Raw genomic sequence first — 19,661 nt, forward strand, 5'->3', positions numbered from 1 at the left:
TTTTGAGTCTTTACATTTAAAAGTATCCCCATTATACTGAGGAAATGCCTTTTGCTGTCTTGTGCTCCTGAGTTTGCCCTGAGGCTGTTGATACCTGTTGGAGACCTCAGATTCAGGAGCTGTGTTTTCAAAAATTTGTGTCTGTACATGCTCAGGGAGGTTTTGAGTGGGGTCTCTCTGTGCTTACTCCTGGCTGCAGGAGGCTCACAGAAGCTGAGGAGGGGCACTGTGCTGCTGATCTCCAGCAGGAAGGAAAAAAACAGGAGGAACAATCTTGGTCAAATGGGGATAGGCTGGTAAAGATGTATGGAGGAGCAGGGAAAATAGGACGAAAAAAAAAAACAAAAGAAGGAGTAGAAAAAAAAAACAAATGAGTGTATGCAGCAACTTGGGGAGCAGCATTAGGAGATGGGAAGTAGCCATGGAGGAGCCCAGAGGACAGTCAGGTATCTGGGGAAGAGGAAGAGGGAACAGGAGGAAAAGGAAGTGAAGGAGAAAATGTCAGCCCGCAGGGACTTTGGGCTGTAACAGATGAGAAGAGACAGGCTGCTGTGCAGGCTTAGGGGGCTGTTGGAGAGAAGCAGAGAAAGCAAAGAACAAGAAATCACAACGGGAAATAAAAATAAAAAGAAAAAAGAAAAAGAAAAAAAAAAAAAAAAAAAAAAAGGAGGAGAACATGGGGTGAGGATAGATAAGAGAAGGAGACAGGCTAGGGACCTGGTGGCCGTTTCTCTCCAGAATCTAGAGTTCTGAGCTGATGCAGATTATTCGTTATTCAGGTGGGCACGCTCTGAAGTATGTTTAGACATTGCCTCATTTGCTGCAAAGCTGAAAGATGTATTGTAAATGAAGCAGAGGATTGCAGTGGAGAAAGCAAGATATTACACTTAAGGCAGCTGAAAGCTACTCTGGAGGACTGGTTTCTCTCCTCAGTTTCCTCCACAAAATTTCTGACTGATGCAGATTAAAAACAAACTTCACAAATGGCCAGTAACAACAGGCTCCTCATTTTATGCATGTCTGCTATGAAGTAGGCTGGGAGGCCATTGCAAGGAGACTTTGAAACAGAGTGAAGGACTGGAAACTGAGTAATATGCTTCCTGTGTGCCTTAGGTTGTGTTACTAAAATTAATGGGAAGTTTGTGCCTTCTTTCTTCCGACTCTCATTTTCCCACCTGCGGAATACAGATAATGTTGCAACCTCACCTTAGAGGAACACAGCGAGGGTAAATTTCACAGTCACAAGAAACTTGGATATTATGGGGAGACTCTGTCAGAGATGCTTAGGAGAAAATTAATCATTTTACATTCTGTGCACAGTTTTGGTAGTGTGGGATAAATGAACCTCGAGGCTGTGCGCTGCTTATACAGAATGCAAAAGGATATTAAGCAGGTCTTTTTAAACATCAAAGCAAGAGTCCAATAGAAGAAAGTAGCACGTGGCAATGTAATTAAAGGTTGTTGTAATGTATGAGTGCAACAGGGCTGGAGCATGATGTTCAGATAACACGAGCTCTGGTATTTCCAAGCTTCTGAGTATTTGACTTTCCAACTAAGCATTTGACTTTCCAACCAAACTTAGGTTGGAAAGTCAAGCATTTATAACCTGTCATTTTAAAGCAAAAGCTTAGAAAGTTCTTTTATATTTTTGGCAGCTGAAAGCAGCTCAGAGGTTTGTCCTTTCAGATTTTTTTATTTTTTTTTTCAAATAGAATTTGCAGAGAGGATCTTAATGAGTTGGAGTACAGTTCCCTAAAAAGGAATATGGCAGAGCATGAAGGAGACACCTCCTCCCACCCATGGAGTTCTCATGGACCCTGTGAAGGTCATCTTTGTCCAGTGTTTTATGTTTGGCCTGAAATATTGCACATCACCTCCAGCTCAAAGTGTGAGACCCTATATCCTGTCACTAGGGCAAGTGACATGGGATTTGCAGTGAGAGAACGCGTCAGTCAGTTGACCAGCTGGGGCTGTTTTCTCAGTAGTCATTTGTCTTTGAAACATGAATCAGTAGTGATACTCCTCAGATGTTAAAAGCAGATTAGACCACAGCCGATCATAGTATGGCTGCAGGCTGCTTGGAGTGTCTCTGGCACTATTATATATATATTTAATCTCTCTAAGATGTAATAATGCTTTCTGAGAAGTGAGGAATGAAGATAAAAAGACAAAATCTACTAATACAGAGATGCCTTAAATGACTTAATTCAATGAAAGTAGAGATGAGAATGTTATCTAAAAATAATGGTGAGATTTGGAATTTTTCCTGATCGCAACCTTTTGGGGTAAAAAACAATTCGTCTGTAATGTTTCTGAGGCAGTGGTTTTCTGAGAGAAAATTATTTACACTTTTAATCAGGTGAGCCTCATGCTAATTAATTTTCAGATGGCATTTGGTTAATGATATTTTACATTTTGTTCCTCCTTCCCTTACCCTTTCTGAAGGCTCTTTGATGTGTGACCAATTTGTGGAGTGTAAAGGACATGAAAATTAGCATCTTGATGCAGTAATCTGGAGCTGGGGAGGATCATATCTTAATAGGAACATCAAATCAGTGTGAAAGGTGCATACGACACCAATGGGAAGACAGTTACTTGGATTACTGGTGCTTGATCTTGAAAAAAGACAAGTATTCTGGGCTGGCTTCACAGAAGAATGTAATTGGACTCTTTCTTTGAACATGAGTGGATTCATCATCCTAATTTATTCTGTGATCAAATGGTATGGTGAGGTGGGCATGATCAATGCCTTACAGGCTGTTGCAAGTATTCATTGTTGACCATGTATTTCTTTTTGTAGGTATGTGTTTGTCACCCTGTTTTATGATGAAAGATAGAAAATAAAAACAAATAACACAACGGCGTACAAAAATGAAAAGGTGACTATTGCTTCATAGATGTTTAACCTATGTCTTTTAAGTGAAGTCACTTATTTACCCATTGTTTGGAGCAATAACAACCACTCTTCCAGCGTCTGCCCACCTAACACATGTAAAGGGAATGAGTTCCAAAGCTGCTAGATTCATTGTCTGAATTGAGTGTATGGCTCGTGAAGGGTGGATGAAGGTTGGCCAGAGTGCCATCTGGCCCTGTCAGAGAAAGAAAGAAAAAGCAGCTAAAGGGGCTGGAAGCTCTTTACACTAAATAGACATTAATTAGCTAGTAATACCACCCAAGCACTGCTTTATGAGGCAATAATAACCTAGTTCCTGAGAGGAAAGAAGAAAAAGGCTAAATGCCAAGTGTTTTAACTCAACCACAAGAAACAGATCATTGCCCAGGAAATCAGTGTGACTGTACAGACATTACAAGTTTTGTTGTTGTTTTGTTTTTAAGAGAAATTTTGGTGTGGTACAAGGTGAAAAGAGCATTTGGGATACAAGGTCGCATGCAGAAAGGAAAAGGAATGCTCATCTAGTGAAAGTTAGGAAAATATGAAGAGGTCACTTGCATTTGAATGTAATGAGCAGGAGCTGCCTAGTAATAGTGAACATTTAAAGGTTTAAAGGTTGGCGAAGGACAGAAAAATTCCAGTGTTTCCCCAAAACTCTTGCACTGGAAAACTCTGCATCAGCTCTTAAATAGTCAATAAGTCTGTCCTGGTGAGTTTTGATAGTAAAATGTGAATTAGTGTTCTGGTTCAGATTTAGTTTACAGGCTAAAGCCATAAGAGTAAAATGTGTATGTTTTAACCACCTATTTGTGTACAACTAAACAAATGACTCTTCTATTGTTTAAAGTCCCAGGTGAGGCTACATGAGTAGTGATTACTTTTAGTGAAGCCTTATTTGAGTGATGGTGTAGATCATATCTCACTTTCACTGTACACTCATGTAGTCCTTATAATAGAATTAGAACATAATGAAATGCAGCGTCTGTACTCAGCTCCATTTCCTTTTTCTTCTGTTGTCTAGATACTTTTACAAATAGCTTGTAAGGCATCATTCTTATTACCTTAAGATGGAACATGAAAAAGGTGTGCTTAAATCAGCTCTCCATCTCTTGCTAGGATAGTGATATTAAAAATGAAGGATGTTAGCGAAAGAAAGATGAGGACTAAAAGAAAAGGAAAAATGCTGTATAGAAAGCTGAGAATGGTTAAGGGAAAGGTACATGTGGGTTAAATAGGAAAGTACTTTGAAGAATGCAAAAAAAAAAAAAAAATCATGTAATTATAAGAATGTAGCAAATAGGTAATAAATTGTTTGAGTGAAAGCAAGTTTCCTCAGTAAGACTGAGCAGTAAAAATTGATGTATCTGAATGTGGAGTCTGGTCCTGTATTTTGAAAACTCTCACTACTGTCAGTGTAATGCAGTCACAGTAGCTAAAATCTTATAGTTGATCCTGTAAATCTTCCATTGTTCCCATTTCTTGACAAAGAAGGCACCTCTTAATTGTTCTATGCTATTGCACTCAGACATGGTGAATAGTGAATTTCAAGTACTTTATGCTCCTGATGTGAATATTTATTCTCTCCATATACTTCAATATTTTGGCCTTCTTCATTGTTTCTGGAGATTTTCAGTTGGAAAAAAAAAGGAGCAGTTACTGCTTTCCTTTGGAATTCTACCTTGATGATAGGTGCCTGCGGTTCTGAGAAGAAATATTCATGCCCTTTCACATTCCTTAAAAAAACTTACTATGTAACAATGAAAATCCAAGAGAATTGTGGCATTACTTGAGTAATTTGTTTTCAAGCTTCATTTCTTGCTATACAGATATTATTTTTTTTCATCCTGACAAATAGCAACACACTTAAAATGGTTGAATTTGGCTTACAAAAAGAAGTGTGTTTTCTCTGTGACATCTATATCTTCAAGATCAAGCCCTGCCTGAAAAGCTTGATTCTCTTATTTTCTTAATATAGACAGTTCAGTAAAGAGATTCTCAAAAACAGGATAGTTATTTTGATTTTGTGGTACAGTCATTGTATATAAGAACAATCTGGAGACTGTAGAACTGTGGATAGAAATACTTCCCAGTGAAATTCGTACTCCTTCCAGATTGACAGCAAATAAAAATCTTGCTTAGTGCCTTGTGCTTCTTAGTAGCCTGTGGGATTTCAAAAGTTTCTTTAATGACACCTGATGCTGCTGGTATCTGTTACTATCTGGAAGCTAACTTAATTGTCCAGCTCTGACATTTTTTCTAGAAAAATTTTTCCTTTTCCTTCAAGTGCTGCTTGTACAACAAGCTTGATCATATCCAGCTGTATATACAGGGTATAGATGAATTTCTTAAATGGCATGTCATGAAACTGGAAATAAGACTTACACCTAGACAAATCTTAATTCACAAGTTAGTCTTGAATCTCTCCAACCTTGTTAATTAATTCATGTCCACTTTCCCTGGGAAATGTATCTTGTAGTGATACTCATCCCTATCATAGCCAGGATGACGGATTCCTAGACATGTCTGAATACAGTCAACTACACCTTGACCAAACTGCAGAAGAAAAGAACACAGTTTAGAGAGAAAAGCAATGCTTAAAATCATGGGGGATGGAGAGGAATATTATTACCCAAATACTTCTTTCCAAAGACTGGCCCACAAAATGTTTTTGGTGTATCCTGGCTGTATCACACACAGACTGCGCATGTGAGGCTAAACCCGAGAACAGTCATTTTCAACTCAAGATTCAAGAGGTTTTGCATGACCTTGGCCATGATGTTACCAATTCAATGACAGCTCTGGGCATGGGAAAATTATGGCATTTTGCTCTGACACCTGAAGATGCAGATACAGGACTGGGAACTTGTTACCACATACCTTCCCTGCTGTATCAGGGGATGAACCACACCTCTACAGTTATTGCACCCACCAGACCTGAGGGAACTCTGCAAACAGTGAAAATGAGATGATTCTGAAAACTGTTAATATGAACTTTTAGCAACTTGTACTGTCTCTGTTAAGTGACTGAATCCAGGGAAGACCTTCTTTAATCACCACTTCCATTAATTAATAAGATTTTGATGTCACTACTGCCAAAGTTTAGCTTTATATACAGAGAACTTGTGCTGTGTAGAAAAACATGTTTTTTACTTACTAAAATGTCTTCAATAGTCATTAGTATTTGGTACTTACACAACCTAGACACATCATCCTGACAACCCCTTTCCCAGAGCTTTAAGCTTTTTTTTACTGAGCTTTAAGACATTGTCTTTTGCTTCTGCTCTTGTTGAGTGTAATTAGAAGAGGAAGAAACTAGAATTTGATTTTGATTTGCATGTGTATGACCTTATTTGTGCATGTGAGTGCAATGCAAATAGTTCTTATTTTTTCTTCCAGAATTAAGTCTCCAGCCTATGCTGTTGAGATGCTGAATTGCTAAGGGGTTTTAACAACAGCAGGCACATCTGAGGTGGTGGGTTTGTGTTTCTGCCCCTTCAGTATGTGATAGAAATAGAGTACATCCTGTACTGTATCCTGTAGGATGTTTTTTTCTCTCGTCAGTACTTATTATCAAATAATTCTGTTATTCAGGATATAGATCCCCAGAGTGGATGGGGTGGGATTTGAGCTTCCTCTTTTCCCACCCACCTGCCCCTGAGCCCTCAGAATGAGGGCTCTTAAGGATTTTGTAGCATCTCAACTGAGATGCTGAGGATATTCACCCTGCTGACATGTTATTTTGGCAGACAGTAACATGCAAAATGTTCTTATGCACCATGAGACTACAAATTGGCATCTTAGAGAGATCTTGCTTCTAGACTGGCAAGCCACTTTCCAAAAGAGAAATGTAAGCAGTCCAGTTCTCTTCTTCTTATATGACTTGAAGCAACAGAATATGCAGGTGCTTGAGAAAGGCACCTACCTACTGGATGTTGAGAAAGTCAACTGCCATCTAGCTTGAAAACACTTACCAAATATTTCCAGTAGATAAGGCAAGGGAAATGAGTTTTCAAAGTGGAATGGAAGTTTTGGAGTGTGTTTAAAGGATGAAATTGATGTTGACAGACTACAGATAGCTGGGTGCCTTAGTTTTAAATTGTTTACCATAACAGCTATAAATCTGTTTTTGCTCTCTGGCTGACTGCCAAGGCCAAAGTAGAAAAGTTCTTTCTTTTTTCTTTTTCTTTTTTTTTTCTCTTTTCTCACTTCAACTTTTTTTTTTTTTTTTTTTTTTTTTTTCATTTTTTTTTTTTTCATTTGCTTCCATTCTTCTGGCTTGCTTAGTTTAGCCCCTGGAGTGAGAAGCAAAATCCATGCTGAGAAGTAAAGCAGCTGTATAGCATGGAAGACAGGGGATTGTATCAAGGCAGTCACTTCTTGTACAATTGTTTTATGTTTTGCTGGGTAAAAGAAAATGACATTGGATAATTTGATCTTTAGGGCCTACTGCTGTCCTGCAAATATCAGGCATGTGGTAACTGTAACTGGCAAGAGATGGGTAGAGGAGAGAGTGGAGTTGATGATGCCACTGTGGGATATAAATGGCTTTCTGGAGTGGAAATAGCAGACCCAGGGCCCCCAGTGACATTACAGACACGGGAAGAAGGGCTAGTTAGGTTTAGTAGTGTGATACAGGATGATTGACAGAAAGGGAGCCTGTATTATTCTGGGCTTGCTTTAAGCAATCTGATAAATATAGGATAAATATTCTCCAGCGTTATAAGATTCCAGTCCAATAGATACTGGAAAAGTAGTGAACCTTGTTGTCTTAGGTAACATGTACGTATGTATTTGTGTATTCTTTTTCTTTATTTGTAAGAGTTGAAGTAAAAAAAAAATATCAACAAAACCCACCAACATCTAGGTCTTAGTTTTCTGAGGAACAGCAAGCTTGTGTCCCTGTTCTATGTCCCTGCCATAAGGATCAGCCATCTGTTTGGAGAGGAGACCAGTTCTTAATGTGCTCTCATTCAGTACTAAGCTTTATCAAAGCCAAGGCTAATAAGCTTTTAGAGCTTCAGGGCACGGGTATGATGCATAGTCCTGTACATATGTAACACATGCATTTAAATACATAGTGTGTCCAATCTTTCACACTAGGACATCTCATAATTTGAATTCAGACTGTATTTATTGACTTCCTATTCATATTCTTAAGTTCTGGCTTAACAGGCCTGCAACAAGAATAGAAAGGCAATATTGTAAAACAAACAAACAAAATAAAACAAAACCAACAACAAAACAAACAAACAAACAAAAAGCTGCTCTAAATTATCACACAGAAGCACTACTTTGTCTGAATTGACTGTGTTACACTCCTAAAAGCTAAACCTTTGCCAACTTTCTCTAACTCTTTAGATATCTACATGTTTTAATTTCAGCTGTGCCTGGAAACTGAAAAGGCGAGTGTCAAAATACTATGCAGAAAAAGTTAGAGGCTAAGCACAGTCACGTGAAATAGGTCATTGTTTGAGGTTTGCAATTTAGTGTTTTGGACCCACAAAGTTCACAGAATTTTGATGAGGCTGAGAGCAATATTTTGACATGAATATTCACTGGAATCTTGAATTAAAAGTGATTTTTTTTTCACTAGGGCTGCTTGAAAAATATCTTGGTGATCTGTTTTTGCTTGGTGTAGTTGTGTGTGTGCCAGAGGTTTATTTCTACGGAAAATGTTGCTTTGTTGAAAAACTACTTGTGAATATGGCCTGGGTTTAACATGCTCAGGCTGAGGAGAGACTCTCCAGTTTGTCTGGGAACTGTTGAGGATGAGGAAGCTCTTTTCCCAGGTTGGGTGTCTTGGTGTTGCTGCCCTTGTTCTTCCATGCCTTGGTTGCATGTTCTAGGTCCCTGGCTGCAGCCTTAGATGTCACGATGTAGAAGACACTGTCTGTTCTTGAAAAGCCTGATAAAGGTTATCTTGAGCAAGAGGAGAAAATCCTGACATCTGGAAAATATTCAAAGTGAGAGGGAGAAAAGTTGTCCCTGCTTGCCTGCTACCTCTCTGTGCTGGGAAAGGAGCACTAAAACCCACAGCTTTGTCTCAGGAGCTGAGACTGAGTGAGCATTTAGCAGTTTTGGCACAGAGGTGTGTGTTTGAGAGTGAAATACATGAAGAGTGGGGCCGTAGCACATAGCCTAGCTGCAGTTCCTGGCAGCGTTGATGCCCATGGGCAAGCAGACACAGATGGACCTGGCTAAATTATGCCAAGAGCTGAAATCAGAGAGCCAGAGGTGGCTTAGAGCCAGTATAACCCTGACTCCTAGATTCTTGTTTGTCTGCCAGGCCTCTAAAAGTGTAGCACAAAACCATATATGAAACTCCCATTACAAAGTTTTATTCTTCATTATTTATCCCATAGCAGAAGTGTAAAGAGCTCAGCAATTCTGCTCTGCCTAGGATTATAGAAAGACCTGTGTGTTATTTTCATTAACTGAAGTTTTTTGTTTGTTTGTTTGTCTGTTTAAATCGATGGTAAACAAGTGAGGTTTGCTTGATGCTTAGCACTTGTGAAAATCAGGCCACTTATTTATGAACATTATTGCAAGCACCTTTTTGTAAAGGATTCCTATGTTTCAGTCTCCCTTCTCCCAAAACCACTAAAGGCAATTTACCAGGAGTCACTGGTTTGCTTTGTGGTAACAAACATACCACTTAGGGCAGTTTCTAAGCTGTTTAGAAACCAAAGATGGCCTGAAATTATTTGGATGGTGTCTCAGGATACCAAGCTGCTGTTGTGCTTTCCCTTTATCCAGCCTCAGGGCAAAACTGGGATGTGACTTAATCAGGGTATACCTAATGTGCAAGCAGTGTGGCTGGCATGACTTTGCAGTTACCAAAAATCAATTGTTTCTTTGTGTTAAACAAAAAGTTAAGGTTGAAAAAAAAAAAAAAAAAAAAAAAAAAAAGACATTTGAGGTAATCTTTTCCTGAGAAATGTAAAAGTACACAAATTGGTTATTGAGAAAAGAAGTCAGATGTTTTGCTACCTGCTTGTTCTTAACATCTTTTTTTTTTTTAATTAAATTTCACGTAGGAAGTTAAGGTGGTGCTTATATCCAGCAGCCAGTTCCTTAACAGTCTGTCATTTCAACTGAATATTGAATGATCTGTCTAGATCTCACTTTATTTTTTTAGGGCTAGTGCCACATCAGCCACTGCCTTTCTTTTGCCTCTCCTCCTCCAATCTCTCCCCCCACCCAGGATTTGTTCAACAATTGTCAGAGTAGACCAGTGAAAATTTTAAAGATTTAATTCAAGTCTGGAAATGGAAGAATACCTATTCAAAGAGGCTTGGATAAGCCTTCTTAAAACCGAGTGTCTTATGTTCCCCTGAGATACTTTGGTGTCATGTGATGGTGAGAGAAACAGGAGCCAAGTATTAAAACAAAACAAACAAACAAAAAAATCACCTAGATCACCCTACATTGATCATGCTGGTCATGCTTTTTTTTTTTTTTTTTTTTTTTTTTTTTTTTTTTTTCTGGAAAAGCCTTCTTCTCTATGGATGCAATACAGTTTTATTAACTTATGTTTTGATGGTGATTCCAAGGTAAAGCATTCTATTCTAATACGGACATTAGAACATTCTTCCCTGCCCTGCCCTCCTCTCTTAACATTTTGTTCTGAGATTTTTTTATTCCTTAGTTAAGCAGCAATTCCCAGAACACTCCTCTGGGTGTCAGTACAATTTCAGGTATAGCAGCATTGTGGTGCTCCACACCTTCATTCAAAGTATTTTACAGTGGACAGAGAAATACAGTAAATGCTAAGAGGTAAAAATTTAGATAGTGGTGAGACAAGATATGGAATGTTTAAGGGACAGACATGCCTGAGACACAGTAAGGAATACATCAGAGCTGTCTTCATTTTTGTAAGAAGCACCAGATTACAATCCTGCATGTTGGGCTGTTCATGAACAGCCTGAGGCAGCAGTTTATGTGCAGGTATAGACTGAGGCTGCAGGAAGAAGCTACAGAGACACCAGAAAAAATGCTATGCTGATCTTTGTCTTTAACAGAATTAGAAAAAAATTAGATTCTCCAGACTGTTGGTACAGATTAACAGGGTATGTCTGAACAAATTTCTGCAAAATAATAAAAAACTTGGATGGAATTTTTTAGATTTAGGGAGCATAGCTGGTCAGAATTTTCCTGCATGCAACAGACAGTGTTGCCATTGCCTATTTATCATCATTGCATATGAGAAATATCTGAGAGAAAAGAATGACAGAAAAGCTGGAGTAATAGTAGAAGAAAGCCTTGTAGAGAGGTTTATAAGATAGTTGAAAAAAATAGGTCAGAAAAGACCTCTGAAGGTCTAATGCACACCCCTGCTTGAAATAAGTCGTGTTGTAGATGAAGATGTTCAGAGGCTGGTCTGGTTGAGTTCTGAATGTCTGCAAGGCTGGAGATTCAACAATCTCTTTGCACAACCCGTTTTCCCCTTTGGTCATCTGCATGATAACTTTTTTTTTTTTTTTTTTCCCCTACTATCCAATTTTCCATGTTTCAACTTGTGACTGTTGCTTTTCATCCTGTTTTTCCTCCTCCTTCTTACTTCAAGAATGCTCTCATTTCTTTATACCTTCCCATTAGATAGCTGAAGGCATCAATAAGATTTCTCCCGAGCCTTTTCTTCGTTTACTGAATGACTCTAGCTCCCTCAGCCTCTCCTTGCCCTCACCATCTTTGTGATAATCACTCCAGTTTGTCAATGTCTGTCTTGTTTCTGGGAAACTCCAGTCTCAGCACAATACACCTGATGCAGTCTCGCAAGTACTGACTAGAGGGGAAAAGTCCTTTCCATCTACCTTATGTCTATGCTCTTGCGAGTACAGCCCAGTATACAGTTGGCCTCCACTGTCATGAGATCACGCTGTTGATTGACATTCAATTTGTGGTCAGCTAACATCATACGCCCTTTTCTGAAAAGCTATTTTCCAGCTGGTAGCCCCTAGCCTGCCTTTTTTGCATGGGTTTGTTCCTTCCTAGGTGCAGGACTTTGAATCTGCCTTTGTTGGACTTGCTAACCCATTCTTCCAGCCTGTCAGGGTTGGAATTGGGCATGTGTAGGTTGAAAGGTGGGGAAGCTCTCAGTAATTCCTAGACTTGTATTTTCCATCAAGTGCCGTTGAAGAAAATAGTGTTGTCCAGGCTGAACACTATATTTAACTCTCATTGGGTTTCTCCAAGTAGGAGATGCTGAGGGAGCAGGAAAGCAAGCAGTTCTGCTCTTCTGCCAGTAAAATACAAGGAACCATCTGCAGCAAGGGCTGCAGGAAACTTGCCAGTCCCAGAGGGATTGATGCAGAGTGGTAAATGAGGGCGTTTCTTTGCCTTTATTTGAAAAAATACTTAATTTGCTAAAACTTTTCTTTCATTACAACCGGAGAATATGTGAATAAATGCCACGGGGATGCCACTGTCAGTTCCAAAGAGATGTATGCAAAAAATGAGGAGGAGTGGATTTAATCTAAAAGCTCTTCCCTTTCGTTGCTCACAGGCAGGTATTGTCAGAGTGAATGAGAAAGTTTGCAGAAATACATTGCTTAAGCAGGGAAAAAGAGGAATGGTCATAAAACCCAGCAGAAAGGCTGCACATGGATTGTTATTTGGGCTTTAAATTCTAAATGGCTGGTTTTAAATAGACCTGGTGCAGATGCTTTCTGCTACAGGTTTATTGATTAAAATAGCTGCTTTACATCAGCTCTGGGTTTGTTTCTCCAGAGGCTTTGTCTTCATGAATAATGTACCCAGTTCCTGAAATTTTGTTAGAATTTGTCTGCTGGAGGCTGGCTGTGTTTCTCTAGGTTCTTAAGCCTTGGTTGACTAGGCTCTAAATTGTGACAGTCCCTGCCCTGCCTTCCTTGGAAATGAATATTCCCTCTTTCATCCCTCCAGTGCTGAATAAATCTTGTGCTTGCACATTGGAGAGCGCACTGGGAAACAGCTGCAAGTGTTTGGCTGTTTGGGGAAGGTTTGCATGATGCTGAAGGCTGTCTTGGCTATACTGGGGATTAGAGTTTTGCCAGTAATTGATCCCAAGCCTGTAAAAGTGGAATGATTCCAGTGTGCTTTGGATCAGACCCTGAACTCTGAAGCACGGTGCTGCTTTAGGTGGGCACATCTCATGCCGTCAGTACCATAAGTCTTCCAATTTCCTGGAAGCATCTCATGACTGTATGATTAGAAGGCTTTTTACATTGTTATTCAGGCTTTTTTGTGCATTCTAAATATTTACTGGGAGGGCTTTGTGCATTTCATGTACGAACAGAAAGTACTGCTTTGTTTGCATAAGGAATGGTGGAGCAGGTAAAGTGCAGCTTCCACTTCAGACTGAGGCTTGCAAGGGCTGATATGTCTTCTGAGCAGAGCTTGCTACTTTGCAGCAGGAAGAGAACGCCACTGCAGGACCTGTAGCAAAAAGAGGGGTACAAACAGCATGGAAAGAAAATGGAGGTGGTAACATTATTTCTGTCCTCCTCTCTTCTCATCCTCTTCCTTATCATCACAGTAAAATTTGTCTAACTAGTCACTAAAGCAATAACTCTTCATAAAGCCAACACAGGGCAGGGGAGAAGTCAAGTTGCTACCTTTTTGTGAAAATATTAGAAATTGAGCTTCCCTTTCACACTTAAGTGTGTGAAAGTGCATTGCTGGTAAAAGAATGTCACAATTCTGAAAATGTAGCCAGCCATAGACATTCTATCCTCTTTACGCTCTTCTGGGAAGGATGGGGTGGTGGGGTGATGAGCCTAGAAGCTAATTTTAGCAGCACCGTTAATTTTCTGCAAGTTACATTTCCAGAAGGTAAGAACACAAGCAAGTAACTGTCGATATGAGAAAATAAGCAATTCTGTTCTGAAATGGCTAAGATTAGGATATTGCAGTGCCTGACGCTTTTCCTGTTTTTTTTTTTTTTTTTTTTTTGTTTTTGTTTTTGTTTTTTGTTTTTTTGTTTGTTTGTTTGTTTTTAATTTAATTTAATTTAATTTTATTTTATTTTAAGCAAATGGAAGTCTTTTCTTGATTTCATTTGGTAAAGTGTATTTATCCAGGTGGGGGCAAACATCTTGACATCATATTAGTTCTTCTGAAATATCTCTGACTTTTCTCTATTTTTTTAAGACATGGAAGTTGTGAGAATGATAACTTGACTCTTTATGACTGTAAAACAACTAAAATCATACTCAGAGGGCAGCTGCCAGAGGCTAGCTAGATGTTTTCTTTGTGGACATTAGCAGCTGAGAATCCACCCTTCTCAGGACACCCATTTGGTGACCATTGCTGCCACAGTATATCCCTCGCACTTGTTAAAGAACTGAAAGAAAGATGTGTGACCGGAAATATGAGCATCCACCAGATTTTTTGCTGTCAGGCAAGCCCCCTGTGACTGTAGAGTGAGTGGATGTGGTTTAGAGCAGGTCATTAGGCTTTCTTTCTTTCCTTCCTCCCTGTCATAAGCATGGGGTAGCCCAAACAGTGCATAAAGTGCCCAGCACTATCAGCCTGGACTCTAAAAAAACTCAGCAGCCTCACTTCCTTATGCTATAGTTACAAGCAAGACTTCCTTGGGCGTAGTTAGGACAGTGCTTGAATGCTTTGGAAAAATCTCTCCTTCTTAAATGCATGGCCTGAAATTGTAGGAGAGTGTTGAAAGTCTGCTCTACTCTTTGCCAAAATGCTCTTTCTGTGAGTAGTGGAATAAAGGAAGCCTAGTTTATTATGGTTCATCCTTCAGTATCACACATTGTGGAAGCTCTTGTTGAGGCTTTCCTGTGGCTGAGGTATTCAGAACCTCTCTTTGTGTCTTCAAAGCTACCTCAGAAAGTTTGAGCGCATGTTATTGCATTTCCTTGTGAAAGCAATAATTGGGTCTCTGCCCCCTCTGTTAAAAAAGGATTAAGTCAGCCAATGGGCTCAAATTTTATTAAGTTGAGGCAGAGATATACACATAATCAGAGCACCTTGGTGTGTGCATAGACCTTATTTTCTTAGGATACCAGCCTATGGAAAAGATGCTTGATGAAGCTTTACAAATGAAAACACTGCTAGTAGTGACAGTACTACCTGTTAGATTACTCACTGTTTAACCACTAAGTTCAAGGAATGCAAAAAAAGGATCAGAAGTACATGGGATTAGCATTTTTTAAAATACATTCTAATTTTGGGCTCATTAAATGCGCACAAACATTTTTCATTTCTCTTTTCAGTGTTTGTATGGAGATAGTCACGTTATTGCAATAGTATCTCTTTATTTTTTAAGGGGCAAGTAACATATGGTTTACCATACATAATGATGATCTAAATTATGTGATAATCCAACTGTTTAGTTTATTTTATTGTTTCACATAAAGATCTAAAAGGTGATGAAACTGTGCAATTAAGAAATGAAACAAAGGAATAAATTCCTCTGATACTGTGGGATACTGTGTTTGGAAATGGGTCTAGTGTCAGGATAGGTGAACGAAGGACCCTGGCATGACTCCTGCATGTAAAAATATCTTTAAGGACCTAAGCATTACACCTTTTGATATGGCCCATTCTGCATGGTGTAACCTTTTAGGAAATTCTATGTCTTGAGTTTTGACCCTCATAAGGGCTTCTGCTGAGGGTTGGCTTGCTGATTAAAGCTGTGGGAGTCTGAGTGATGCCTACTAATCCTCTGGGTTACCTGCATTCGTACCATATTTCCAGAGACATGGCTGAAGTTGAAGGGTATAGCTGGTTTGGTTGGCAGCAGAGTGGGAAACATAGTTATGATGTGCAGCAGTAGTGCGAGGATTTAATGGGAGTAGGGATTAATTAATTCTGATCCATACAGATACATTGGCTTCTAGCACAGTCAGAATCTTAATTAGGTAATCACGTTTTTCCTTTCACAGTGACTGTTGCTCCAGCCATGCTGTAACTCTTTCATCTCTTTCTCTGCAATTTTATATTTTACAAATAAAAATCTGCATACCTCATTAGGAAAACTTCCTTTTTTTTTTTTTTTTTTTTCCTTCTTTCCATCCACATGTGTGCATATCTGTTTCTGATGTCCTATGATCATTCAACCTTACCTTTCAAACCCCTATTATGGAATAAGACCAAGAATCCTTCCCCAGCTCCTCTGTTCCTCTAAATCCAGGATTTCCAACCCTTTGCTTTCCCTCTATCCCCCACTGACTCAGTTAAATATATATCTTTTCTTTCCCCTTTTGTTCCTTGTGTACTTTATTTTCCCTTCTCTGGCTGATTTTCAGATGTCAGCTTTGATCTGTTTGTTGACGACTCTAACAGTTTTAAATTTTTAGTAATTTGTTAGTTTTGTATATTGGTGCAGAATTAAATATATATTGGTAAGGAAGCATAAGTTGTTCCATTCGCTGCAGGAACAAACTTCTTGTTACCTGTGTGGGAAGACTTTATATGCAGTTGAAAATCATTGTCAGAGAGGCGCTGAGGCAATGATCCAATCCACTGTGTTGTCAAACTGAGTCTCAATGAGCAAGGCATATCCAGATTTGGCTGTACAATTAGCCCAATTTTTCTGAGCCAAGCTATTGCAGCAAAGGCAAAAATGAAGGGCCAATAATTTACACCTCTTATGTTCTTTTTGTCATGTGTGTTGGGCAATACGATGAGGAGTGAGTTCTTTAGTGAAGGGAACTGTGAAACAGATCCCTGAAATTTAGTGGGGACCTTCTGTTTATCAGCCAGAGCACTGAGATATCGTTTTATAATGCCTTGCTCTTGGAGTATTGTCAGAGGTTTAAGTCAATGGTAGGGTATCCTCTAACTCTTGCATTGGTGCTGTTAAGTTTATTTTTGCAGCACTTACATCTGTCCAGAGAGTGTTGTTTGTTTTTTTTTTTTTTTTTTTTTTTTTCTTTGTCCATTTCTGTTGCCTTTGTGAAAGCAGCATTGGCTTATTATTATTATTATTAATTCATTAATTATGAGTAGTAAGAGAAATGGCCTCCTTAGTAACTGCTATTTCCTCTGAGGCTATTATTTCTTACACCACCTCTAGCTGTGAGGTTTCCTCCCGGCTTGCACTTAATTATGGTCCCTTTGATAATCTCTGGGGGATCAGGACTTTCTCAACAGGAACATCAGCTATTTTTGACAGTAACAGTAGTAGGTAAGTTCTTTGCCATGTATCCAAAAGAAACTATTTTCCTGAGTGCTTAATAGTGAGATCATGGTCTTATGAACATAATTCTATATGGCCGCTCTGGTCTGCAGGACCTGCTGCTAGAGAAGGTCTTTGCATTTTTCTGCACATTTTTTTTGTTAGCTGTCTTCCATTCCTTCCTTCTAAGTAAGCCCAGGAATAAAACCTTTCAATTCCTCCATATCCAATTCCCCACAGTACAATTTGAAACTTCTTTGTGACCTTTTCATGCCAAAGTTTGATTGGACTTTGTGTTTTTTTTTTTTCTTTCTTTTTTTTTTCCTTTTTTTTTCTTTTTTTTTTTTTTATATTTCAGGTCACCCGTCTCTTCAGAAGATCAAGGTAAGATCTGTTTTATGTATACAAATAACATTAAAAATGAGATTAATGACAGTTGTGTTGGGCAAAAATGACTTTATAAAAATGAAAGTTCAATGTTGCTCAAACATTCACACCTAGACATGAAGTACTGGTTCATTTAGTTGGGCCTGGCAGAAGCTAAGGCTATGCTGACTTATTTGTAAAATGAATCTTGCTCAAGCAACCCGAACCATTGGAAGTGTTTGCAATTTATACACATGACTGCATAGAGAACCTACGGAAAGTTATTTGTGGACTTAAAGAACGATACATGGTTTTAGTGAAGATGAACTGATCTCTTATGGCTCACAGGACAGTACTTTTGTAACAGAGTAGAGAGGATTATGCTTTAAAGGCTTGAACCTAAGTTATCTTGGGTTACCTCAAAAATAAAATCAGTAGCAGGGTATGGAATTTAGCACAGCTAGGAGCTTCTACATGTAAAAATATCATTGTTTGAGTAGCAAGAGTTGGAGGCTATGGTAATGTGCTTGTTCTGAAGAAGGCTGAAGGGTTTAATCTTTCCCTATGGACTAAAGCAGAAGAATGCAGTGACTAGCTGGTTAATAACTTGACCAACTTAGGTTCTTAGAGCTAAGTTGTACATATATCCCTTTAGAGGACATTAAAGTATGGTGGCACTGATACTGAGGTCCAGAGGCATGCTGCAAGTCAGGAGGGAATCACACTGGCAGAGTTGCACAAGGAATGGGGAAAAAAAAAGAGGAGAATGAAACTGAGAGGGGAAAGTTCATTATGTAGCTCTGAATCTGTAATATTATTTTGGACTGCAAAAGAAATAAATATCTTTTTTTTTTTTTTTTTTTTTTTTTTTTCTGGCATCCAAATTATATGCAGTTACAAAATCAGCAAAATTTCCGGACAATACAATAAGCATTATTGAAGAAAGGTCCAGATGTGAAATAGCAAAGACAATTGCATATGAAGATGTAAGGGGAGTCTGAGCATGGAAATGTGTGGAGTGCTACACAAGTGAGCAATAAAAATACTAATTGAGGTTTTGTGGGACTCTAGAGATGCTACAGAGTGTAACTGATGTATGTTTGCTTGGAGTGGGAGGTTACTAGTTAGGTATTGACCCGCATTGTCCTTTGCCTCAACCGAGACCTTTTTAATCCAGTATAGTGGCTGTCAAACATACCATCATTAATATTTTTTTTTTCTATCTCCTTGACATGTTATTTCTTAGTAAAGAAAGCTATAGGAATGGATAAAGAGGTTAGACCAAAGATCCACCTAGTCCATTCCTACTGCCTGATAGCAGTGGATCCCCTGACAAGATGCATGCAGTTTGACTTTGCTGCTCACTCTACTTCCAGTGATTTGCAGCACACTGACTTTGTGAGCGAAAGGTAGCTTTCTTATTTAATAGTTCATCTGTGTTTTATCATGACTATATCTTCTTAATACAAAGTACTAGAGACGTGTGAGATGTTAACAGTATTTACCATTTCCCTAGCCCTCAGAATAAATTTGAAAACATTATGGTTTATTATGCTGTTTCAAGATCAGGACTTAATCTTCTTAGTGGATAAGATTGTTAGTGATAGACTGCTCTTGCTTTTCCATTTCCCTTCTATTTATTCTATTGCTTCATTTTTTATCTATTAATGGAGAAACAGACAGTGTAGAATGTATTTCCCACTATAACTTTAAACCTCAGTATTTTCTACTATCATAATGCATTCCTTCTTTCCAGTATTTTTATACTGTTCTATTCTTTCTCAAAATCTTCCTGTTTTCCATCTACCATCTGCTGCGAAGGGTCTGGCTTTTCAGCCTTGATAAACATCTCAGAGTAGCCTCCTCTTTCTTACTCTTCCCTTTCTGCTTTAAGAAACCTTCTCTGAAGTGCAGGATGAAAGGCCAGTGTCTCCTTGACCAATTACTGATGGCGTAGTGCTAGTTATTCAAATTTTTATGTTTCATGACTGTGACATATCTGGCTAGATTTGTCAAACATTTAAATATGTAAGAATGTATCTCAAACACAAAAGATTTCCCATGCCCCAATGATTTTTTCAGAAAGAGAGGACCAATACTTTGGATTTCCTCTGCCCTGCTGTGCCACATGCAGACCATGGTAAATGAGCACAATACCAAAAGGAAAACATGACAGATGTGCTGTACCACAAGCTGATTTGAGCCTAGGTGCTTCTCAGCCCACTTTAAGCATAACTGAGAAAGCATTTCAAATTAGTCTTTGATCTGAAATCTATCTAA

The 19,661-nt window shown here is 38.8% G+C and overlaps 1 protein-coding gene across 2 annotated transcripts in view; it reads left to right on the forward strand.

Moving 5' to 3' along the window:
* DGKI (diacylglycerol kinase iota) overlaps positions 1–19,661 on the forward strand; it is a 215,584-nt gene that overhangs the window by 170,146 nt on the left and 25,777 nt on the right. For both annotated transcript variants that reach the window (XM_032199161.1, XM_032199152.1), the window contains one exon: positions 17,374–17,399. In XM_032199161.1, coding sequence (XP_032055052.1) covers positions 17,374–17,399 — 26 coding nt within the window. The remainder of the gene's footprint in view (positions 1–17,373; positions 17,400–19,661) is intronic.

This window comes from Aythya fuligula, chromosome 1 (assembly GCF_009819795.1).
Source record: "Aythya fuligula isolate bAytFul2 chromosome 1, bAytFul2.pri, whole genome shotgun sequence".
In the NCBI taxonomy this organism is placed as follows: Eukaryota; Metazoa; Chordata; class Aves; order Anseriformes; family Anatidae; genus Aythya; species Aythya fuligula.